The 18,449-nt window shown below is 42.0% G+C and overlaps 2 protein-coding genes across 3 annotated transcripts; both read right to left on the bottom strand.

Moving 5' to 3' along the window:
* Positions 1–1,565: 1,565 nt before the first annotated feature.
* xkr5b (XK related 5b) lies at positions 1,566–7,478 on the bottom strand. The gene is made up of 13 exons (XM_028402366.1): positions 7,370–7,478; positions 6,067–6,156; positions 5,875–5,980; positions 5,592–5,758; positions 4,412–4,545; positions 4,211–4,289; positions 3,909–4,078; positions 3,578–3,689; positions 3,331–3,498; positions 3,020–3,237; positions 2,859–2,936; positions 2,589–2,772; positions 1,566–2,257 (listed from the first exon to the last, which is right to left on the bottom strand). The coding sequence occupies exons 1-13, from the start codon at positions 7,476–7,478 to the stop codon at positions 1,566–1,568; spliced, it is 2,307 nt and encodes a 768-aa protein (XP_028258167.1).
* A 1,712-nt stretch (positions 7,479–9,190) lies between these two features.
* eva1ab (eva-1 homolog A, regulator of programmed cell death b) lies at positions 9,191–14,970 on the bottom strand. Of its 2 annotated transcripts, none has more exons than XM_028402432.1 (4): positions 14,901–14,970; positions 10,267–10,435; positions 9,679–10,035; positions 9,191–9,320 (listed from the first exon to the last, which is right to left on the bottom strand). In XM_028402432.1, the coding sequence occupies exons 2-4, from the start codon at positions 10,367–10,369 to the stop codon at positions 9,208–9,210; spliced, it is 573 nt and encodes a 190-aa protein (XP_028258233.1). In that variant the 5' UTR covers positions 10,370–10,435; positions 14,901–14,970; the 3' UTR covers positions 9,191–9,207. The 2 variants fall into 2 exon arrangements, with proteins under 2 accessions (XP_028258233.1, XP_028258231.1); XM_028402430.1 differs by lacking the exon at positions 14,901–14,970 and adding an exon at positions 14,456–14,493.
* Between the last annotated feature and the right edge of the window lie 3,479 nt (positions 14,971–18,449).

Genomic DNA, 18,449 nt, shown 5'->3' with positions numbered 1-18,449 from the left:
TACTATTTTAGAAGCAAAGACATGAAATAAGATATTTCAAGAAAAACTAAAAAAACAAACATTTACATGGAAGACAGGAATAACCAAATATAAATTCCTCTGATTACAGGTACATTTTACATAATAATATAGGGTTAATATCGTGAAATAATACTGAAACCTTAAGTGTCTGCCCCTTACCTCAATAACCGGAAGCAAATTTCTCAAACAAGATAATAAATCAGCTACAGTTTAGTATAGTATTCTACAGTTTTACTGAGGTAGGAGGTTCAGCTAACAGACAACACAGTTTGTGAGTAGGTGGATTTACAGGAGTTCTTTAGTAGGAATTGTAGGAATTACTGTGTAATCTTTAACTGGTGTTAAATTAACATACCCCAACAACAACAAACTCTATAAATGAAGGCCAAATGAAAAAAGAAGGTGAAGCAAGCATTTATGTCTTGTAGAAATATTTGTTGATCTTTGCTGAGAAATTTAAATTTTACTGCAGATCAACAAATATTTGATCACGAAAAACATAAACAAGATATTAAACAACCATAATAATAATAATAATAATAAGTCTTAACTTCCCTTTGATGAGTGCTCTCATTTTAACAGAAGTGTAGCTAATAGTAGCTTAATATCATGGCATTACATTAGCATGACTTTAGCTGTACCGTCTGCGTTGTAAAGTGCTGAATGATTCAAATTATTGCATTGCAGTTAAAGCAAATTCACTATGTAAAGCACAAACCTCTGAGTATGAGAGTGATGTGTGTAAACACCAGCTGTGTACTGCACAGTAAGAACGCTGACTGACTGGATGAATAAAAACTGGACGAGATAATAATATCTAAACATTTGATAACATCATTTATTACCGGTCCTCTGTGTTTTTGCAACAGAGCACAAAGAGAAAGAGGTTCTCTGCAGTATCCAGCTGTCTGATAGAAAGGCTTTGGACAGGCTGTCATTTTTAAATTCATTTTAGTAAGACTTCAGTTATATTTCACCAAACTAACTTTTAAGCTCTAGGAAAAGAGAGTAGTTTGGTTTCACTCCTTCACAGCAGCTTTGATACCGGGTGCAGAAAGAATTGTTGGCTACAGGCAAATAGGTGCAAGTTGCATCTGCCTTATTTTAATCATTTATTGGGCTTTAAATTTCTATCAGCTGGCTAAACAGTTAAAATAAGGAGTAAATCTTTATCTCACTGAATGGAGGTGATTATCAGCACCAGGAAAATGTTTGTTAATACTAATCTGAATGGAATAGGATTGTTGGTTCTCAACAGTCAACTACACTAAAAAACATTAAAAGCAACTCATTTTAGTGCCTCCACAAATCCAACAAATGCCTTGTAACCGGACTACCTACGAATAATGCAGAATCAGAGTTTCTGCTTTAGAAAGTCAGAGATAGATGTGTGACCATTTCATAATGGCATCACCTGCACATGAGGGAAAATATAAATAATGTTACAGTGTCAAATAAACTAAAAGTCAGTTGATCCATGAATACGTGTATGTCTGGAGCCACTAAACCTGAAAAGACACCATTCCCTACCCACCCCGTCCTCCTTACACCAACCTCTCTCTAATGTCCACAAACTGGACCATCTGTTTGCGAGCATGGGAAATGACAGGAGTGAGGGGCACGACTGAAGTACCGGGTGTAGTAGCACCAGGGGTTAAAGCACCAGGGGTTAAAGCACCTGGAGTTGAAGCAGCAGGAGTTGAAGCAGCAGGAGTTGAGGCTGCAGGAGTTGATGCAACAGGAGTTGAGGCCGCAGGTGTTGAAGCACCAGGGGTCCCACCTGGAGAAGTGCCTGGTGTTGTGCCTGGAGTGGCAGGAATGACAACAACAGGTGCCATGCCTGGACTTTCAACCACAGGTCGAGGCTCCAGTCGCGGGGTGGATGTGACAAAACGGGCTTCCCTGATCCTGTAGGGACTTCGGTAGCTGGAGATGGGCGACAACTCTGAGCCCCAGCCAAGATAGCTCCCACTGGATGGAGACTGAGCATCTGCACTGAAATACAGTGTGGTGTTGGATTCTCCAGGCATTCCTGCTTTTCTGTCTGGTGAACCAAGCAGGAGAGGGGAACGGCGCTCAGGTGACCAGCCAGGCGTCTTGATGTCCAGAGAACAAGCAGAGGACGAGACCTCAGTCAGAGTTGCTGCGTTGCTGTCAATGTGGCGGAGGCTTCCTGCTTGTTGAGGGGATGAAAGTGTGGGAGAGCCGCACGCAGCACTCTGAAACTCCTCATCACCTTTCAGAATGAAAGCACATTAGCAAGATAAGTAAGCAAAGTGTCTTATTTATCGAGGTCATGTTATGTCCAAGAGTTTAAAGGATTTTATAATGGTTATAATGGATTTTGGATGGATGGATTTTATAAATGATGGATTTTATAAATGATTTTCTTTGACCATGCTAAAACCAAATCCACAATCCTAATGACTGATCACGTCAACATGCTGCCACCAAGTGGCCAAACACTGTTGTTATTCAAACATTACTGTCAAAACATTTAGAAACAACACATCCTATTGGGGTCAAAGATGTATTTAACATCTCAGTGTTCTGTATTTATCAGGCACCTTTCTCCTCTGATGGAGCAGCACTGGATTCTTCTTCTCCAGTCTCTTCAAAAATGACCTCCTGGACTGGGATGATCTGTGGAAAGCTTCTTATATCATGGATTGTTGTGGGAGGGGCTTTCCTCACCGGCCGGGCCACTACAGTGCTGGGAGCTGGCTTTGGTGGCTGGACCACCTTAGTCACCTGGGGACAAAGCACACAGCTGACCCTGTGACGGCAGACAACTCAAAGTATCCTGTGAAGGAACAATATAACAGCAATAATCTTGCCTGTGGAGGCTGGGTCACCTGTGCTGGAGCTGGCTGAGGAGCCGGCTGAGGAGCTGGTTGTGAGATCTGAAGCTGTGGCTGAACAGGATGAGCGTGGCAAGTCACACCAAAAACACATAAGAATAAGAATCAACTTTATATCATCTTAAAAGACACCAAACAACTTGTAATGACAACAAGCAACAAACCCTTGGTACATGTGGCTCATCAGGGGAATGAATTTCTTCAGACAGACCCATCAGTCCGGCCAGTCCCCCCTCTCCATACGCAGACCAGATCCTTGTGACATCCCCCGTCTTCAGAGCTAAGCAAATCAGCAGCCAGTGGTGATGCTTCCAGCCCTCCCATTGGATAGGAAGGTCCATGAGGGTGCCCCCTCCTGGAAAGACCACCCGCAGTCTTCCATTAGAAAGAGACAGACAGACAGACAGACAGACAGACAGACAGACAGACAGACAGACAGATCACAGACCAGATAGTGTTGCATGCCGATGGAAAGTGGGTGTCACTTTCTCTTCTAATGATAGTGTAGATCCACGCTCCATGCAGGCTCCACCTATGCCCCGGTGACGAATACTCTGGAAGATCTCAAAAGACTTAGGGTGGAGGAAGCGATAGTACAGCACCAATGCTATCACACCTGAGGAGAGAGGGCAGAGAAAGAATGATGACATGAACATTCTACAGGCAGAGTTTTATGACACTATGACATGTCTCACCGATGAGGAAGGTGCTGAACACTGCTGCAGGGATGCCCACCGTGTCCCAGGACACCATGGTAAACAACCAGGATGAGGCCAGAACAAGAAATGCATTCTCTATGAACATGGCCTGAGGACAACAGAACAGAGATCGGTTCCAAAAATTACATCATATATGTATATTTGTTTCTCATTTGGCCGTTATACATCATCGTCTTTAGAGAAAGTTCAGCCTTTGAGTATCAATGTTTCTGTACGGATCACTCAGCTTTTGTTTGAGTCAGAGTCAGCTGCAAATAAAAGCTACACAAATACCAGCATATAGGCAGGACGTCATACACACACGTACCAGGTAGAAGCCAGCCATGCGGTATCTGGATTGACCCCATTTCACGTTGAGGAAGAGGAAGATGTGGATGGCTCCCAGAACCAGGTTAAAGATTCTCCATCGAGCAGTTGAACGTATGATGTCAGTTTGCTGAGACACCATCCAGAAAGTTGCACCCAGCCAATGTACACCTGTCACACACACACTCACACTGATTCATGTGAAACAAACACAGAACTAAGACTCCATGAACAGGTGTGTTTACTCCCTCACGTCAGCAGGAAAAATGTCAGGCTGTTAACAAAGATGAGCTCCAGACTCACCGATCACTCCCAGAATCCACTGTTTGAAGATCCGCGTAAAGAGCATGAGCACCGCAAACCTCGATCCCAACATGCTGACCTGACAGACAGAGAATAATACACCTTTCACACAAAGCTTAAACTTACACAAACAGCATGGCCGATAAATACAAAAATGACAGTATGCATGCTGTTGATGGGAAGATGTTAAAACATGCCTACCCTCCACAGCAGTCGACAGAGAATGGCAGCAGGGGTCATTTGTAAGTGTCCTGGTCTGATGAGGGAGCAGGCTCTGGCATAGAGAACCAAGGCCCAGGCGAGAGATAACACACACACTGCAAAACACACCGAGACTGGAGGAGTAATGGAGGAGAGAGGGGCCAGAAAGGAAGAGAAATGTGAGATACACTGAAGTGATACATACATATTGTACAACAGGTACAGTGCTGCTGCAGGTAGACAAGTGTAATAAATAGAGAGATATACTTTTACATCTACAGAGATTTAGCAACATATAAAGCCAAGAGTGTACTATCTACAAATGTACAATTATTTCTAGCCAAGTTTATGACCACCTAATAAATATCCAGTCCAGGATTTATTCTTGTTTTTTTAGCTCTGTTTTGTAACTTCGGATGAAAATATCTGTTACAGGGATCATTAGCTACCTGAAAACACAGAGGCCAAACCAAAGCAGCCCGACGCCTCTGCCATTTCATTGGTATGTATTCATTTACAAAACTATTCTGGGTATCACCCCTCCTTATCTTTCTTGTCTTTTATCACGGGAACATGGAAGTCATTATCTCTGTTCAATGGATATTCTGCAATTATTAGTCCCCAGAGTTCGAACTGAACTGGGCAAGAAGGCATTTAGGTTCTCAGCACCCAATGCCTGGAATAAATTACAATCCCAACTTCGACGGCAAACACTTGTTACATTGAACGGGTTTAAGGCTTTGGTGAAATCTCTGCAGAGTACCTTGTCTGTGTGCAACTGTTTTATGTGAGCATGTCTTGTTGTTAATTTTATCTGTTATTGTTTGTTTTAATGTAACTAAGGCTGCCCTCTTGGCCAGGTCTCCCTTGTAAAAGAGTTGATCTCAATGGGACAGACCTGGTTAAATAAAGGCTAAATAAAAAAAAAGCAGTAACATGAAGGGAATGTTCTCCAGAGCTAAAGAAAAAGACACTTTTCACATTTAGCCTCTAATCTAACACCGCAAACTGAAACTCACTGAGTATCTCCAAAAGCTGAAATTTTTTGTGATTTAAATACTACAAACGATAAAAATGTCAGATTGTGGGCTATATGAAAACGTTTGGTAACTATCTGCTGTATACATTCGGATATCTCACAGACAACATTCTGTGTGTATATTCTGTTCAGTCTCCTCACCTGGAGATTTGATTCCTATATCAGTACAGATGAGTATGTAGGTCTGGAGCAGCGTCTGAGGGAGGGTGACCACCAAGGCCTCAAACAGACGTAAGGCAGAAGCATCAGCTTGCTGCATGATCTCACCGTACAGGTCCATATCCGGCAGACGCATACACTCCCACAGCCTGCAGAGGCAGAGAGGGAGACATCAATATAACCATTACTATCATCATACATCATAAAACATCACAGACTGTTTGAGCATTATTTGACATTGACTATCCATCTTATGCCAGCCCACCTCTTGAAGATACCCAGGTGCAATATGTGTGTCCATCGGAGAGACTTCATGCGGATGCGACCGTCTGACAGGTACCACATGTAACTGAGCCACTGGGGACCCCAACCTGAAAAACACCCGAGGACAGCACAACCTGTCTGTTAGCATGTATGTGTTTACTGTTTGCATCCATCATAATCTGTTGTTTTTTACCTGGTAGCAGTAACAGTGCAGTGAAGCCAGCAAGATGGGCATAGCAGTAGTTGTGACCCATCCAAAGATAGTACACGAAGCAGTAGATCACTGAGGAGACACAGAAAACCAGCCTAGAGAAATGGATCTTCTTTAAAGTCTCTACAGTGTGCCCTAAATATGTAGAATATGTTAACTTTATAATCCACATTATATAGCATAATGTATGTTTTCATGCCTGATTTCACAGTCATGTTTACTTAATTAATCTACCAATGAGCAAAAGACACATTTTATTCAGTCACATCCAAATATTCATCCCAAGTTAATGCATCATTACATAATGTACGTTATGCAAGTCCTGCATGTTGAATGCAGAACTTTGTAAATTCTTCTGAAGGTGCAGGTTATGTAACACTACCCTGCATTATCATGTGCAATTAGAAACTTTATATATGCAAGTGACTCTTATACTGTATTGTTAAAAATTAAGGAGTAACAGGGTAGGAGCCAGAACACACATCAGTCTGCAGGTTATAGGTCTCCATGCTTTTTTCAATGACCTCTGTTACACTTCATCCCATCTTCCTAACAGCAGCAGTGCTGTTTGTGCCTCTCCTTCCCTCCTCTGCCTTCTACATCACGCTCTCTCTGCAGCCCTGCCTCCCTGCATCCCTCCATACATGTAATCTGAACCATTCCAGCCGCTAAACAGGCGGGCTGTTCAGGCAGAGTAGGCCCCATCCTGGGGGTACGCCCATCCCCTCAACCATTCATGCACCTCCAAAACAGAGCGCTCAAAACATGACAACATGGCTGCGCTTTGTTTTTATTCAGCAAGCATCCACACAGACTCTGAGATGTTACAGTTTAGCAGATGAAAAACTCTGACACATGAGTCAGCAGTCTTGCTGCAGACTGGATTTCATGAGGTGCAGGGTATAAAAATAGGAAAGAGGCGCTCTGACTGCACTCTATTATTCATGATAACACAACGAGGGACGCACTGAAGAGAAAACAGAAAACAAATGTCCAACTTTGTGTTAAGACTATAATATAAACCAATATGACACCACAAGCCCTGTCTCCTCCACTGTCCCTGCTCCTGTAGCCCTCACACATAACATTATGGACAAGACACGCACACATGCGCACACGCACGACAAAGTCAATGCACAATTTAGATTATTTACTCAGGTACATCACTGCTATCAGTCAACTCATCATTACTGATAACAACACTCTGTTTAGTGTGTGTGCGTGTGTGTGCGTGCATGAGCCTGTGCATCTGTGTGCGTGCGTGTGTGTGTCAGGTAGGACTCACGCGCCGTCCTCTCTGCAATGATGAGAAATGCGGTAAAAGCGAAGACGCAAACTTGGCAGCAGGGCATGCAGGCGCCTGCATTGCTCGGAGTGGCCGTGTAGTCTCTCATAGCTGAAACAAAACCCCGCACGGCCCCTCAGATTTAGCTCAGTGTCGATCTGCTGGCCTGTGTGTTGTTCTGGTCCCGGTCGGGAGTCGGTCCAGCTGCAGCAGCCACCTCTCTAGCAGCTCCCTGTCCCAACGTCACCGCCCGTCCCGTTAAAGCGGTATAGCCTGCTGCACTGCTGGTGATGTAGGTGAGACACCGAGCAGACCAGCAGGCACTCATGAGATAGAATGACTTTATGATTCATTTTGAGAATGAAGTTAAGTATGTTAAAGTGAAGTTACATCATTTACTCTGTGCACACAGGACGTATGTTCAGTACACACACAGTGTCCCTGGCAGCAGGAACACACTGTGGACACCAGATGGAGTAACTCACTTATAAATGGAGTGCACAGCAGTTTATGTGTTTGATACACACGTATTGTACAAAGATATATAGACCACAGTGAATTTATTTCATCAGCTATAATAACACCAAAAACATCCTAGTTATGGCACCTCTTGAAAAAATGATACCCAGACAGCAGGTCTGATTATTAAAACCATTCAACTACCACATTGTTCAGCTTTTTGAAGAGACTTTCTCTCTTTAACTATTTTTAATTTTAAACATTTTTAGCCCATAGAAATGAATGGAGGACTTGCTCCCCCAACTTTGACTTTCAACTACTTCGTCACCTTTTTATTTACAGAAATCATTAAACTATAATTCTGTTCAGCGTTTTGACTACATTTAAGCTTGTGTTTAAGTGTTTTTTTAAATATTTTAACTATTTAAATAATATTTTAAACCAATTCAATTTGGAAAGTGTGTGATAGTTTACCTGACAGACACCATTCAACTTTTGAACTAATCACAAAATATTGAACTATTACCTTTATTCAGATGTTGGTGTCTTGAATGGTGTACACTTGGTAGTGAGTTCTTCATAAATGCAGACACAGACCACCTATACAGCCTGGGCGCCTGCAGACCACAATGATCACAGTAATGTGCAGCATACCCAGAGGCAGAGAAACCACAGATCACAGTTTTAGATCAGGGAATTTTACTTAATAATTTGTCAAAACAGTTTTCACAAAAAGTCTGGAATTACAGTTTACAATTTTTTAGTGTGCAATCATTTCAATAACAGAATGAATTACAGTAGTAAAAGCACCAGTATGTGTACCTCCATGATTGCATGTGTTCCTCTTTAAAGAGGACATTTTATCATCTTTTCCCATTTCACTCATTTTCCCTTCTATTCCCTTTAATCATATAAAGTGTTTTCAGTACACTCACCCTATGTATTTATACGTCACAAACAAATAAGAGTGAGCTGAGAAAAGTGCAACAACACAGTAAAGTCCACACTGTACACTCATCACCAGCTGCAGAGCTGCAGCCTCCACAGAGCCTCCTGATCAAACAGGAAGCAGTGGCTACATATCATAGAACATCCACAGCTGAGTTGGCAGCCCGAGCTCTTGAAGTCCCTTTGCTATGATGTCTTGGAATCCTGAGACATCGCAGCTCGTGTGATTTCCTTGTTTACACAGTGACACTCAGCCTGCTCCAGGCAGCGCTGTCAGTGACAGCTTGATGTGAATCTCTTTGGTGCAGTGCAAACTGTCAGTACATCAGGTCAATGAGCTGATGTTTACGTTCATTCTATAGTTCATACAGTGTTAGCTCACATGTGTGTGTGTGTGTGTTAGTCTGTCTTCTAGCCTGTTTGCTGCTGCGTCAGTAATATCTGTTGAGGCTTTGGGTGACTGTGCTGATATCTGGTTGGCCGTTCATCCAGATCTCTCGCAGAATCCTCTCCCGCTCTTCCAGCCTCTGGGCCCGATCCAGCTCTGACAACACACACATACACAGGAACACAGTGAAACACACTCAGCCTCCTGTCTATTCACATGACCCACATTATTGTTGTATTTATTATGCTATTTTCAGAGCATCTTTGTATGAATATAGCTGACATCCATGCTTATAGAAAACCAGAGCCACTACAGTGTAGTTATTAGACTGAATTCCTATCCAAATCCTATCAGACTGAAATTTTTTTTAACATTTATTTTTTGTGGCGTTTACATTGATGTTTGTGGATAGCCTTCACTAACAGATTGCTTTCCTTTGCTTGTGGTGCCTATTTCAGGGTCTGGATTTTATCTTGGCCTTGATCTGTGTCATGTCTGTCTTTGTGAGAGATACCCTCAGCTGATGTGAACATGGTGGCATGGAGCAGCGCTCTCTCAAAGCGCCTGCGTCTCCGTGCCGACAGGTCAGACGTTTCATCCCAGTCCTCTGACTCGCTGTCCCCAGCAGGCCCTGTCCCTCCCGTGGTAACCACAGCTGTTTGGTCTGGGTCACCGTTGCCGGGCTGATGGTGGGGACAGCTGTGCTGGCGACGGCGGTGCGGCCTACTCCTGTGGCGATGATGGAGGTTGTTACTGTTTCCGTAGTGACAGTCTGCTCGACAGTGTATCTGGAAGACGATGGCGCACAGTGTGACAAGAAGACCAACACACACGCCACCGAGAAACACCAGAGCTGTCCTCTCTGGTTGGTCTGCGAGAGAGGGGAAGAGAATTAACCAACAATTCAAAGATTATTTGTTATGTACTCTAATCTAAGTTACAGCATTTGTCAGCTGCTGCTCCTGCCCGTCTCCTCCTTTCTAGATTAGTGATTGGTGTTTTGATCCAAACTTCGATAAAATGTGGCCCCAACCATCAAACACCTAAAGGTCAATCACCTTTCCTTTAGGTTAACAGAAGACTTTGACTGGTCTTACTGTACCTGCGATGAAGGTGTAAGCTGCCAGTATGTTGCTAAGCAACGCCATCTCCTGGGAGACCACCTTCACCTCCATACTTGGGCTTGCTGTTGTTGGAGCGCTCATGATTTCACAGTGGGTTTAGACTGTGTGATTCTCTTGCAGGGGTCAGGTCACTTCCTCCTGACTCCCCTGGGAGGGAAGTGAGAGGACAAAAAAGAAGAGAGAAGCAGGTTACTGACATAACATTTATTTAAAGTCCCATTGAGAGCCGAGATGGTTTTTTTTCCTGGTCCACACAAGAAGTTTCTTAATTTTGTAAAAAACACAACACATAAAAGCTCAAAGAGAAATTGTAATACATGTAAAGAATCATGCAGGGAATACCTTAGAGTACACCTTTTCACTCTTTTCGATTTTCGTTCACTGTGCACAACAAAGTGACACACTTTATTGTAAAATGTGCTTCAAAAAAAGTTGTTTCACTTTTCTATTAATTCATAACTACCACATGTCTTTTATCAAGTCTGGTTTATGTGATCAAACTGCCAATAGATAAATTAAAGCTAATGACAGAGTACTTTGGAAACTATGACATCTCACCCATTCATCTATATGTCTCTCTAAGCTTTACTGTCATTACAAACATGTCTGAGCTGTTTTCCTGCAGGCTTCACAACTACAACAACAACAGGCCATTCATACCACAGAAACACTGAGCGAATAAATTATTTTGTGTCTGACACACACGCATGCCCACCGTAAAGCATGCGTTCATACACACATGTCCATGCAAGTGTGTAAGCTCTGCAATTATACACAAACACACAAGCATGATTTAGGGGAGAAGTCATAAAGGGAGGTTTGCTGTCAGAACTTTCAACATTGTATTTTGCTCAGCTCTGTCATTTAGCGATGTTGAGCTGAGGCGTGACCCTGATTTTACATATACATGTAAGCTGTTGTTGGTGGTTTGCAGACAAACAAAAAAAATGTCTTAGTGCTCCCTAACAAAGGACCAGTGTATGTTGTGTTAAAAGCATCTCGGTGGCAGATTGTGGCTGAATACACCTCAATTTTCAGGCATGTAGAAGAAACTATTTTTCAGCGTAAAAATGGAAAAGACACTAAGGTCTGGTCTATTGTGGGCATGGAAAGGGCCTGCTCCCTGTAAAAAAAGCGCTTACTCAAACCTTGTGAAACACAATGATTATGATAAGTGCAGATAATTATACATGATTGGAAACTTTCCTAAAGAAGCATCCATTGTTTCTGACACTGCATTCATGTGAAATAAATGGGATTATTATCATCACTAAAGGGTCACAAACCCTTTAGGCATGTTCAAGATAAATGAAAATCAGTGTGCTAACTGTGCATAACTGCACATAAGTGGCATTTTATTACTGAGTGCATGAAGCATGAGTCTTTGATTGCACAAAAAACTCCAGAAAGCCCCTTAGTGAGATCTGTGTGACTGACTGTGGCTCTAAACATTTCATAAAGTGTGAACACAATTTAAGCTCTGTATATGTGAGTATCAATCCTGTTATGAAACACAGACACTGCTGGGTTAAACACACACAAACATTAATTTCCCCCCTTTTTTTAATATTCTGACATGTTGATTTCCCCAGCTGACAGCTCCACACAGATCTTATTACATGTTAATGTGTTCTCACTCAGCTTTCCCACCAATAAAAGCTGGTATTAATGATTGCAAACAGGCCTGATTGCTTCATGAAGACACAGCAGTCAATAGTAAAGGTATCACACCATAAATGCTGCATTAAAAAAAAAGAAATTCGAAGTGTTTAAACATTTAAGTGGAAAACTGCAGAAATACAAAGAGAAGCTGAAACTCAGGGTATCCACGCTGTGAGGCTGTAAAGACGTGATATAAAATATAGATGATGCTCTCAGAGAAGATCAAACTGGCCTAATTCCTGAGGATGTTTTCAGCTGTATAAACAAAGACCCACAGTGCTCTTGACCTGTAAGGAAAACCCAGGAACACACAAATCTGCATCTTACTCTTACAATTCTGAAAACATGAGATGCACATTTATCCCATCTGTACTCCTTCATTAACATTAAAACACACCTCAGGCCTTTAATTACATTACAACACTGGCTAAACTGTCAAAAATACATGATCACGGCAAGTGCAAGAGAAACACAACAACGAATCACATGACACCACAGCACAACATAACACAACAAAACACAAAACAGCCTCCAAGCACTTCTATATTCACTGACTGTCAGGGTCATTTTGTGATGTTGTGTGTAAATGCTGCAGGACGTGACTGCCCTTCTCTCTCCCACTCTCCCTCTTACTCGCTGTCTTTGGATGTGACAATTTAGGTTACAGCAAAAAGCATGTCATCATGAAGGATTCATAGCTCAGGATATTGCTATTTTCTTTCATATAGCATTTCAGAAATCACCCCATGTGTCATTAAATATAAAACTTGATGTGATTCAACAACTGTGACAAAAAAAGTGAAACAGAGGAACAGAGAACAAATGGCCTTCAGTGAAAGTGTAGTAAAAATACTGCCATGATTTACTATCAGGCAGCTGAACATCACGTTATGTAATGACATTAGTATGAGACGCTCGGCTTGCAGCTAGCTCATTGCAGCCTGTCACATTAACAGTCTAGACAACAGGAGATGTTTACACTGATGACACAGCTACACATGCGAGGCGCTTTCTGCACTACAAAACAAAGCCTACAGCTGCTTCGCTTAACTTAGCACAAAACCTAAAAAAATATGGGAACAGAAAACTTTTCCCTTATTTTGAAAAGCATACACGTACAACAATGGTTCATGCTCAGTAACAAAATGTGGAGTACATCATGAAAAGTCAAAAGCTGCATTAAATACCTTGTGTGTCTGTGACCTTGTGACTGAAGCGTTGTGCTCTTTGCACATTATTTATTTTCTGTTATTTTATTTATTCTATTACATACATTTTACATCTTACATCGCAACTGCTGCTATTTTATTTTTAATTTGTTTCAAATTCTTATTTTTATCACAACACTAAGGTGAGAGAGAAACAATATTTCGGTTTATCTGTATGTGTAAAGGGTGCCTAGCACGGTCGCCCTGGTGCTTTTGGTGTACTCATGCACTAAACACCAAGGCCTATTCCTAGTAATGTCATTTCTCACTTACATGGCAATAAACTTGATTCTGATTCTGATTCTACACATAGAGTGAATTGACAATAAAAGTCTCTGAATTGTAGTGAAATAAGGCCTCATGGGATCCGTCAGATGGGGCCAGGCTTGGCTTTTGGACTGACAGGGCGACTGCCAAGAAACTAGTCTGAGCCAAGAAACAGCATAATCCAGTGCAAAATCCCTGGGAAATGGTAACAAATGTGGACATTACTCTTTCATTATCCACGTTTTTATTGTTAATAACTAAAGGGGGGGGCATTCTGTTTCCAGCCTTTATGCTTAACCTAAACAAGCCACCTCCTGACTATAGATTCATATTTAATAGAAAAAACATGACAATGGTTTTGCCATCTAATCTTAAACAATATACAACTTCACATAATCCCAGATACTTTGTGTGTGAGCAGCTTCTGTAGAGTATCAGTCTGTTGAGTGAACAGAAATCTGACCTGTCAGTCAGAACAAACTGCTTTTCTGTCTTTTGTTTTTCACACCGAGCTTCCTCTCACTTCAACTTTCTGTGTCAGTGCAATCAGGCCAAATTCTTATGTGGCACAATAGCTCTTTGTTTTTCTACATGTGGTAAAACTACATAGGTCCTATGTTTTAGCTTCACTCACACTGCACACACACACACACACAAAGGCTCTCCTCACACATATCCTCCACTTCACGCTCATCACACTTTGAGTGTATTTCTCCCTCTGTGTGTGCCTTCTAATGCTAATCTAATGTGACAATGGCCTTTCCCTCTCCTGCTGCACTGTTACTATCTATCATGACCCTACAGGGAGAGTGTGCATACACAATTATACAAAAGAAAAAAGACACAGATGATTAGAGCACTCAGAAAAATGAAGGATGGCTGAGTGGAAGAGGGAGTAATATGTAGAGGAAAACAAAAATAATCCAGCAAGAAGAAAGAAGCACTGCATATCATTATTATCAGCAGAGAAACCACATCAGCAGCATCACATTGCAGTTCTCACCACATGCAAACAATTGTTTATACTTACATTTCATTAGTGGCCATCTGGAGTGTGTTTACTCCTCTCCTGTCTTCTGCGTCCTCCTCTGCTCTCTGCTCTGCTTTTCTCCTGTGTGTACTCCTCTACTCTGTGCGCTCAGCTCTCTCCTCCCCTTTCCTCTCCTCTCCTATTATCTCCTCTCTGCTCTTTCCCTCAAAGAAACCCAAAAGAACACTAACTGTGCAATTATATGTATATAAATCTCTTCTGTCCCCCCACAGTTGTCAGAAAGGCCCACAAGCCTCTGCCTCCTCTTCACTTTCTTATGTAGATACAAATTAAAAATGTCAGTCATTCTCCTTTCTTCACCCCCTCAGTTCTTCTGTCTCTGATGCATGCAGAAGCAGCAGGAGGAGGTGCGTTTGTTCAAACTGTCTTCCAGAGAGAATTTTTCCGATTTTCCATTTTAGATGTTCCAGTTTATTTTCCTCACCGAGAGACAGAGGTCAGCTCCTGAGGGCAGTGATGTGTGATGGGAGAGACCTCGACAGCTCAGCCGAACGTCTGCATCCTGTTCTCTAACAACACACACATGCAGAGTGGTAACCCTGCTGCCTCTCCTGGCTTTGCCTCTGACGGAGGAGAGAAAGACTGAAGGAAGGAGAGAAGGAGAGAGAGAGAGAGAGAGAGAGAGAGAGAGGGAGGCATGCACCCTCTGACAGGAGATAAATAAAATAATATTTCATGTGTAAACATTTCAAAGTGAAAATAACCTAATAAGAAAATCACATATACTGACACACAATAACGTTCATGTTCAAAAAGTAAATATTACTGTTGAATAATCAATAAAAAATACAAAGCTGCAAGAATATTTAAATAAAAATTCCCCTTTTCTATGATCAGCAAATTCACAAATCATTGCTGACTGAAGTTTTTGGCATTACTGAACTGATGCTAAATCAACAATTATTTATATCAGATAATGTTTATGAAAATTTTATCAGCCAACCTGTCATCTTGGCAGGTTATTTTTGTGCTGATATTATGCAACAAGAACAGCCTGAGCGGCGCTCCTGCCTGTGGTCGGGTGTTGATGGAGTTATCCAGGGCAGCAGCTCTCAACAGGTACTCGAAAAAAAAAAAAAAAAACCTGGAAAGGTGTGCTCAAAAGTGTGTGTGAAAACTTTGCTTTTAGGTATGTGCAACCAGATTTTCAATTTTTCTAAACAAACGCAGCTCACACAAGCAACAAATGTAAACATCTGAAGACTAAATGAAGCATAAGCTATGAGTCCGATCTGAGCCTGCTGCTACAGCACTCACATGACCCACTCCTCTCACATGCAACACTTACCCAGCACACCCATTTAATCACAAAAGTGTACTTAAGCTGTCAGGACTTTTCTCAATCTTTTGCTGCATGCCTGCACATACTACCAACCTGAAAGCTATGCCACAGCTTGCTGCTGCTGACAGGACCATTTCAAAACTTCCAGCATCCACCTGTAAACTCTGAGTGTAGCTTTCCTTTGAAAGGCTTACTCTCATCACTCCCCATTCCTGCAGAGTAGAACTGGATGTTCCCATGTGTCACTGACAAAGCCAGCCCCTAGATGTTACATATGCATTTGATTGACTTCACCAGGTGTAGTAAGAATTGGAGGTCCCCCTTTTTATTTTCATATAAATCCCTGTAGAAGTCACTAAATCATTCAGTCATCATTTCACAAATATTACTCTGAAGAACTGTGATGATGGAAGGTCTATCTAAATCTAAAGTTTCAGCACATGCACAGTTACTTAGAGACCATGGCAGTCAGCCCTTTGTGGTTGTTACGGTCTGTATAATGAGACAAAGGCTGATCTTTCTGTACCATACAAACCACCACTGAGCACAGGTAGATGTGATTAGAATTAATTATCACCCCCTAATAACCAAACCCTTATCATTACCAAGCACATACCTAAACATTGTTCTACACAATACCTTTACTTGAAACACTTGCTATCCATAATACATGCATTTCTGCACCTCCTGCCTCCTTGTGATCAAATATTAACTCTCTTAACTCGGTGTAGTGTGTTCTGTGAGGAATTGTTTTCAGTCATCTCTGAAATAGCGAGGGACAGGGCCTGTGAGGTTCAGATGGCAAATGGGAGTGCAGAGCCTGCACAGCACTGCCGTCTTTGCTCCACCGTTATTTCACTTATTTATGACGAGGTGAAGCTGCAGGTCAGTGTGAATCACCGCTTAAGTCCATCAGACAAACCAAACGATTTAAATATTCAAATAAATTAAAAGAAGTATTCAAACTGTTTTTTGATGTAAATGCCTGAACACTCACACAAAGTGAAATTATAGAGTTTTAACCAAAAGAGTTATTCTGCAAAACAGCTCTGCGCTGTACTTTTCAACAGACAACAACGGATTTTAGCAGTGGATTAATACACACTTGATCAGGTTGAGAGCAGCAGCAGGACACTGGATGTATGTGGGACGGACACTAAAATAAACCTCGCTCATGTTTTTTGCAGTGAATGTCACCAAGCATGTCTCAGTCATGTGTTCTTAACAGTTCTAGACAGTTATGGCGTTCTGTGGCACGGCAATAAAACAAACACAATATTTATTAGCAGGATCAATTAGTCTGCTATGATGCACTGTAAACTCAAAGACAGCAAGTTTCCCATTAATATGCTGCTTGATGATTCAGTACTAACACTTATATTACTATGAAAGTATTGAAACTATAATACAGCATGTTACATGCTGTGTATGCCAGATCCAATCCTGTCAAAACCAGGACGTTCACAAAGTACTATATAGTAAATCCCACTTATAACCAAACTGGAGTCATTCTTAAGTACGTTCTTTGGGCCACTCCATACTCAGAATGCAGCCTCCAACTCCTGGATAATACAAAAATGGACAAAGTGATGGCAGCCATTCCCATTACAAACTTTAAAGGCTTAGTACAAAAACTGCCCCTATACATGTGTGGTATAAATAATAATAATAATAATGCATTGGTCTTATATTGCGCTTTTCTGCTCTGTTGGGCAGGCACTCAAAGCGCTTACATTGAGATGCATTATTCTTTCACACCACATTCACACAGTGGCAGTGGTAAGCTACCAGTGGTAACCACAGGCTCCCCAGGGGGAGACTGACGGAGACGTGGCTGCCAAGGTGCGCCTACGGCCTCTCCGACCACCGCCGATTCATTCATACGCATTCATACACCAGTGAGTGCACTGGAGGCAATGCGGGTAAAGTGCCTTGCCCAAGGACACACAACAATGACCAGGGAGGAGCTGGGGTCGAACCGCCGACCTTCCGGTTATTGGACAACCCTGCTCACCACTGAGCCACTGCTGCCCTCAAATAGGGAAATGAAGATGCTTTTTCCAGGCTGTGACCATGTTGATTATGCAGTCTGCTGTTGAGTGTTTTAACATGGACGTCTATATGATGAGACACTTTTGGCCACTTGAGGAACTGTAGTTTTTGACACTTGTTCGCTGCTGGTTCTGACTGAAGCCGCCTGCTGTTTGGTGCTGGTCGGGTAGTGATGCATATAAAAAAATACACCGAAAACAGTGAGACATAACTAAAGCTGTCAAATCCAAACAATGAGCTCAATGGTGCAATAAAGCTCACAGTCAAACTGCAGAGTCAGGACTTAATAGACCCATCATGGCCTCTTTCTGGAGTAACTATATTTTTCCAGTGTTTTTTTCAGTACATGGACGATGAACAACATGCAGCGGGGCACAGGGGTGTTTTATTTTTTCATTTTTATGTGTCTATATTACAGGAACAGACCTGGCTTTCTCTTCTCTCTCTCTCTCTTGTCTCTTTGTTGCTACAGGGCACCTCTACCTCTGTAGGTTTTTGTCCAGGGTCCTCATTATTTTTGAGTTCTCTTTGTGTGTGTGTATGTGTGTGTATTACATAAGGCAGCTAGCTGTTCATGTGGTGATAATCAAATCATTCCCATGACTAAGTCAAGTGGAACTGAGGGCCTCTCAGACTCAT

Source organism: Parambassis ranga, chromosome 3 (assembly GCF_900634625.1).
Source record: "Parambassis ranga chromosome 3, fParRan2.1, whole genome shotgun sequence".
Taxonomy (NCBI): Eukaryota; Metazoa; Chordata; class Actinopteri; family Ambassidae; genus Parambassis; species Parambassis ranga.
The sequence above is the reverse complement of the archived record's forward strand: the minus strand, read 5'-3'. Positions and strand labels throughout refer to the sequence as shown.

Coding starts and splice junctions, on each gene's coding strand:
- xkr5b (XM_028402366.1), bottom strand. CDS start 7,478: ATGAGAGACTACACGGCCACTCCGAGCAATGCAGGCGCCTGCATGCCC. Junction 5,759..5,874: donor CACCTGGGTATCTTCAAGAG/GTGGGCTGGCAT, acceptor CTGCCTCTGCAG/GCTGTGGGAGTGTATGCGTC. Junction 4,079..4,210: donor GTGGATTCTGGGAGTGATCG/GTGAGTCTGGAG, acceptor TGTGTGTGACAG/GTGTACATTGGCTGGGTGCA.
- eva1ab (XM_028402432.1), bottom strand. CDS start 10,369: ATGAGCGCTCCAACAACAGCAAGCCCAAGTATGGAGGTGAAGGTGGTC. Junction 10,036..10,266: donor AGCTTACACCTTCATCGCAG/GTACAGTAAGAC, acceptor CCTCTCTCGCAG/ACCAACCAGAGAGGACAGCT. Junction 9,321..9,678: donor CATGTTCACATCAGCTGAGG/GTATCTCTCACA, acceptor GTGTGTTGTCAG/AGCTGGATCGGGCCCAGAGG.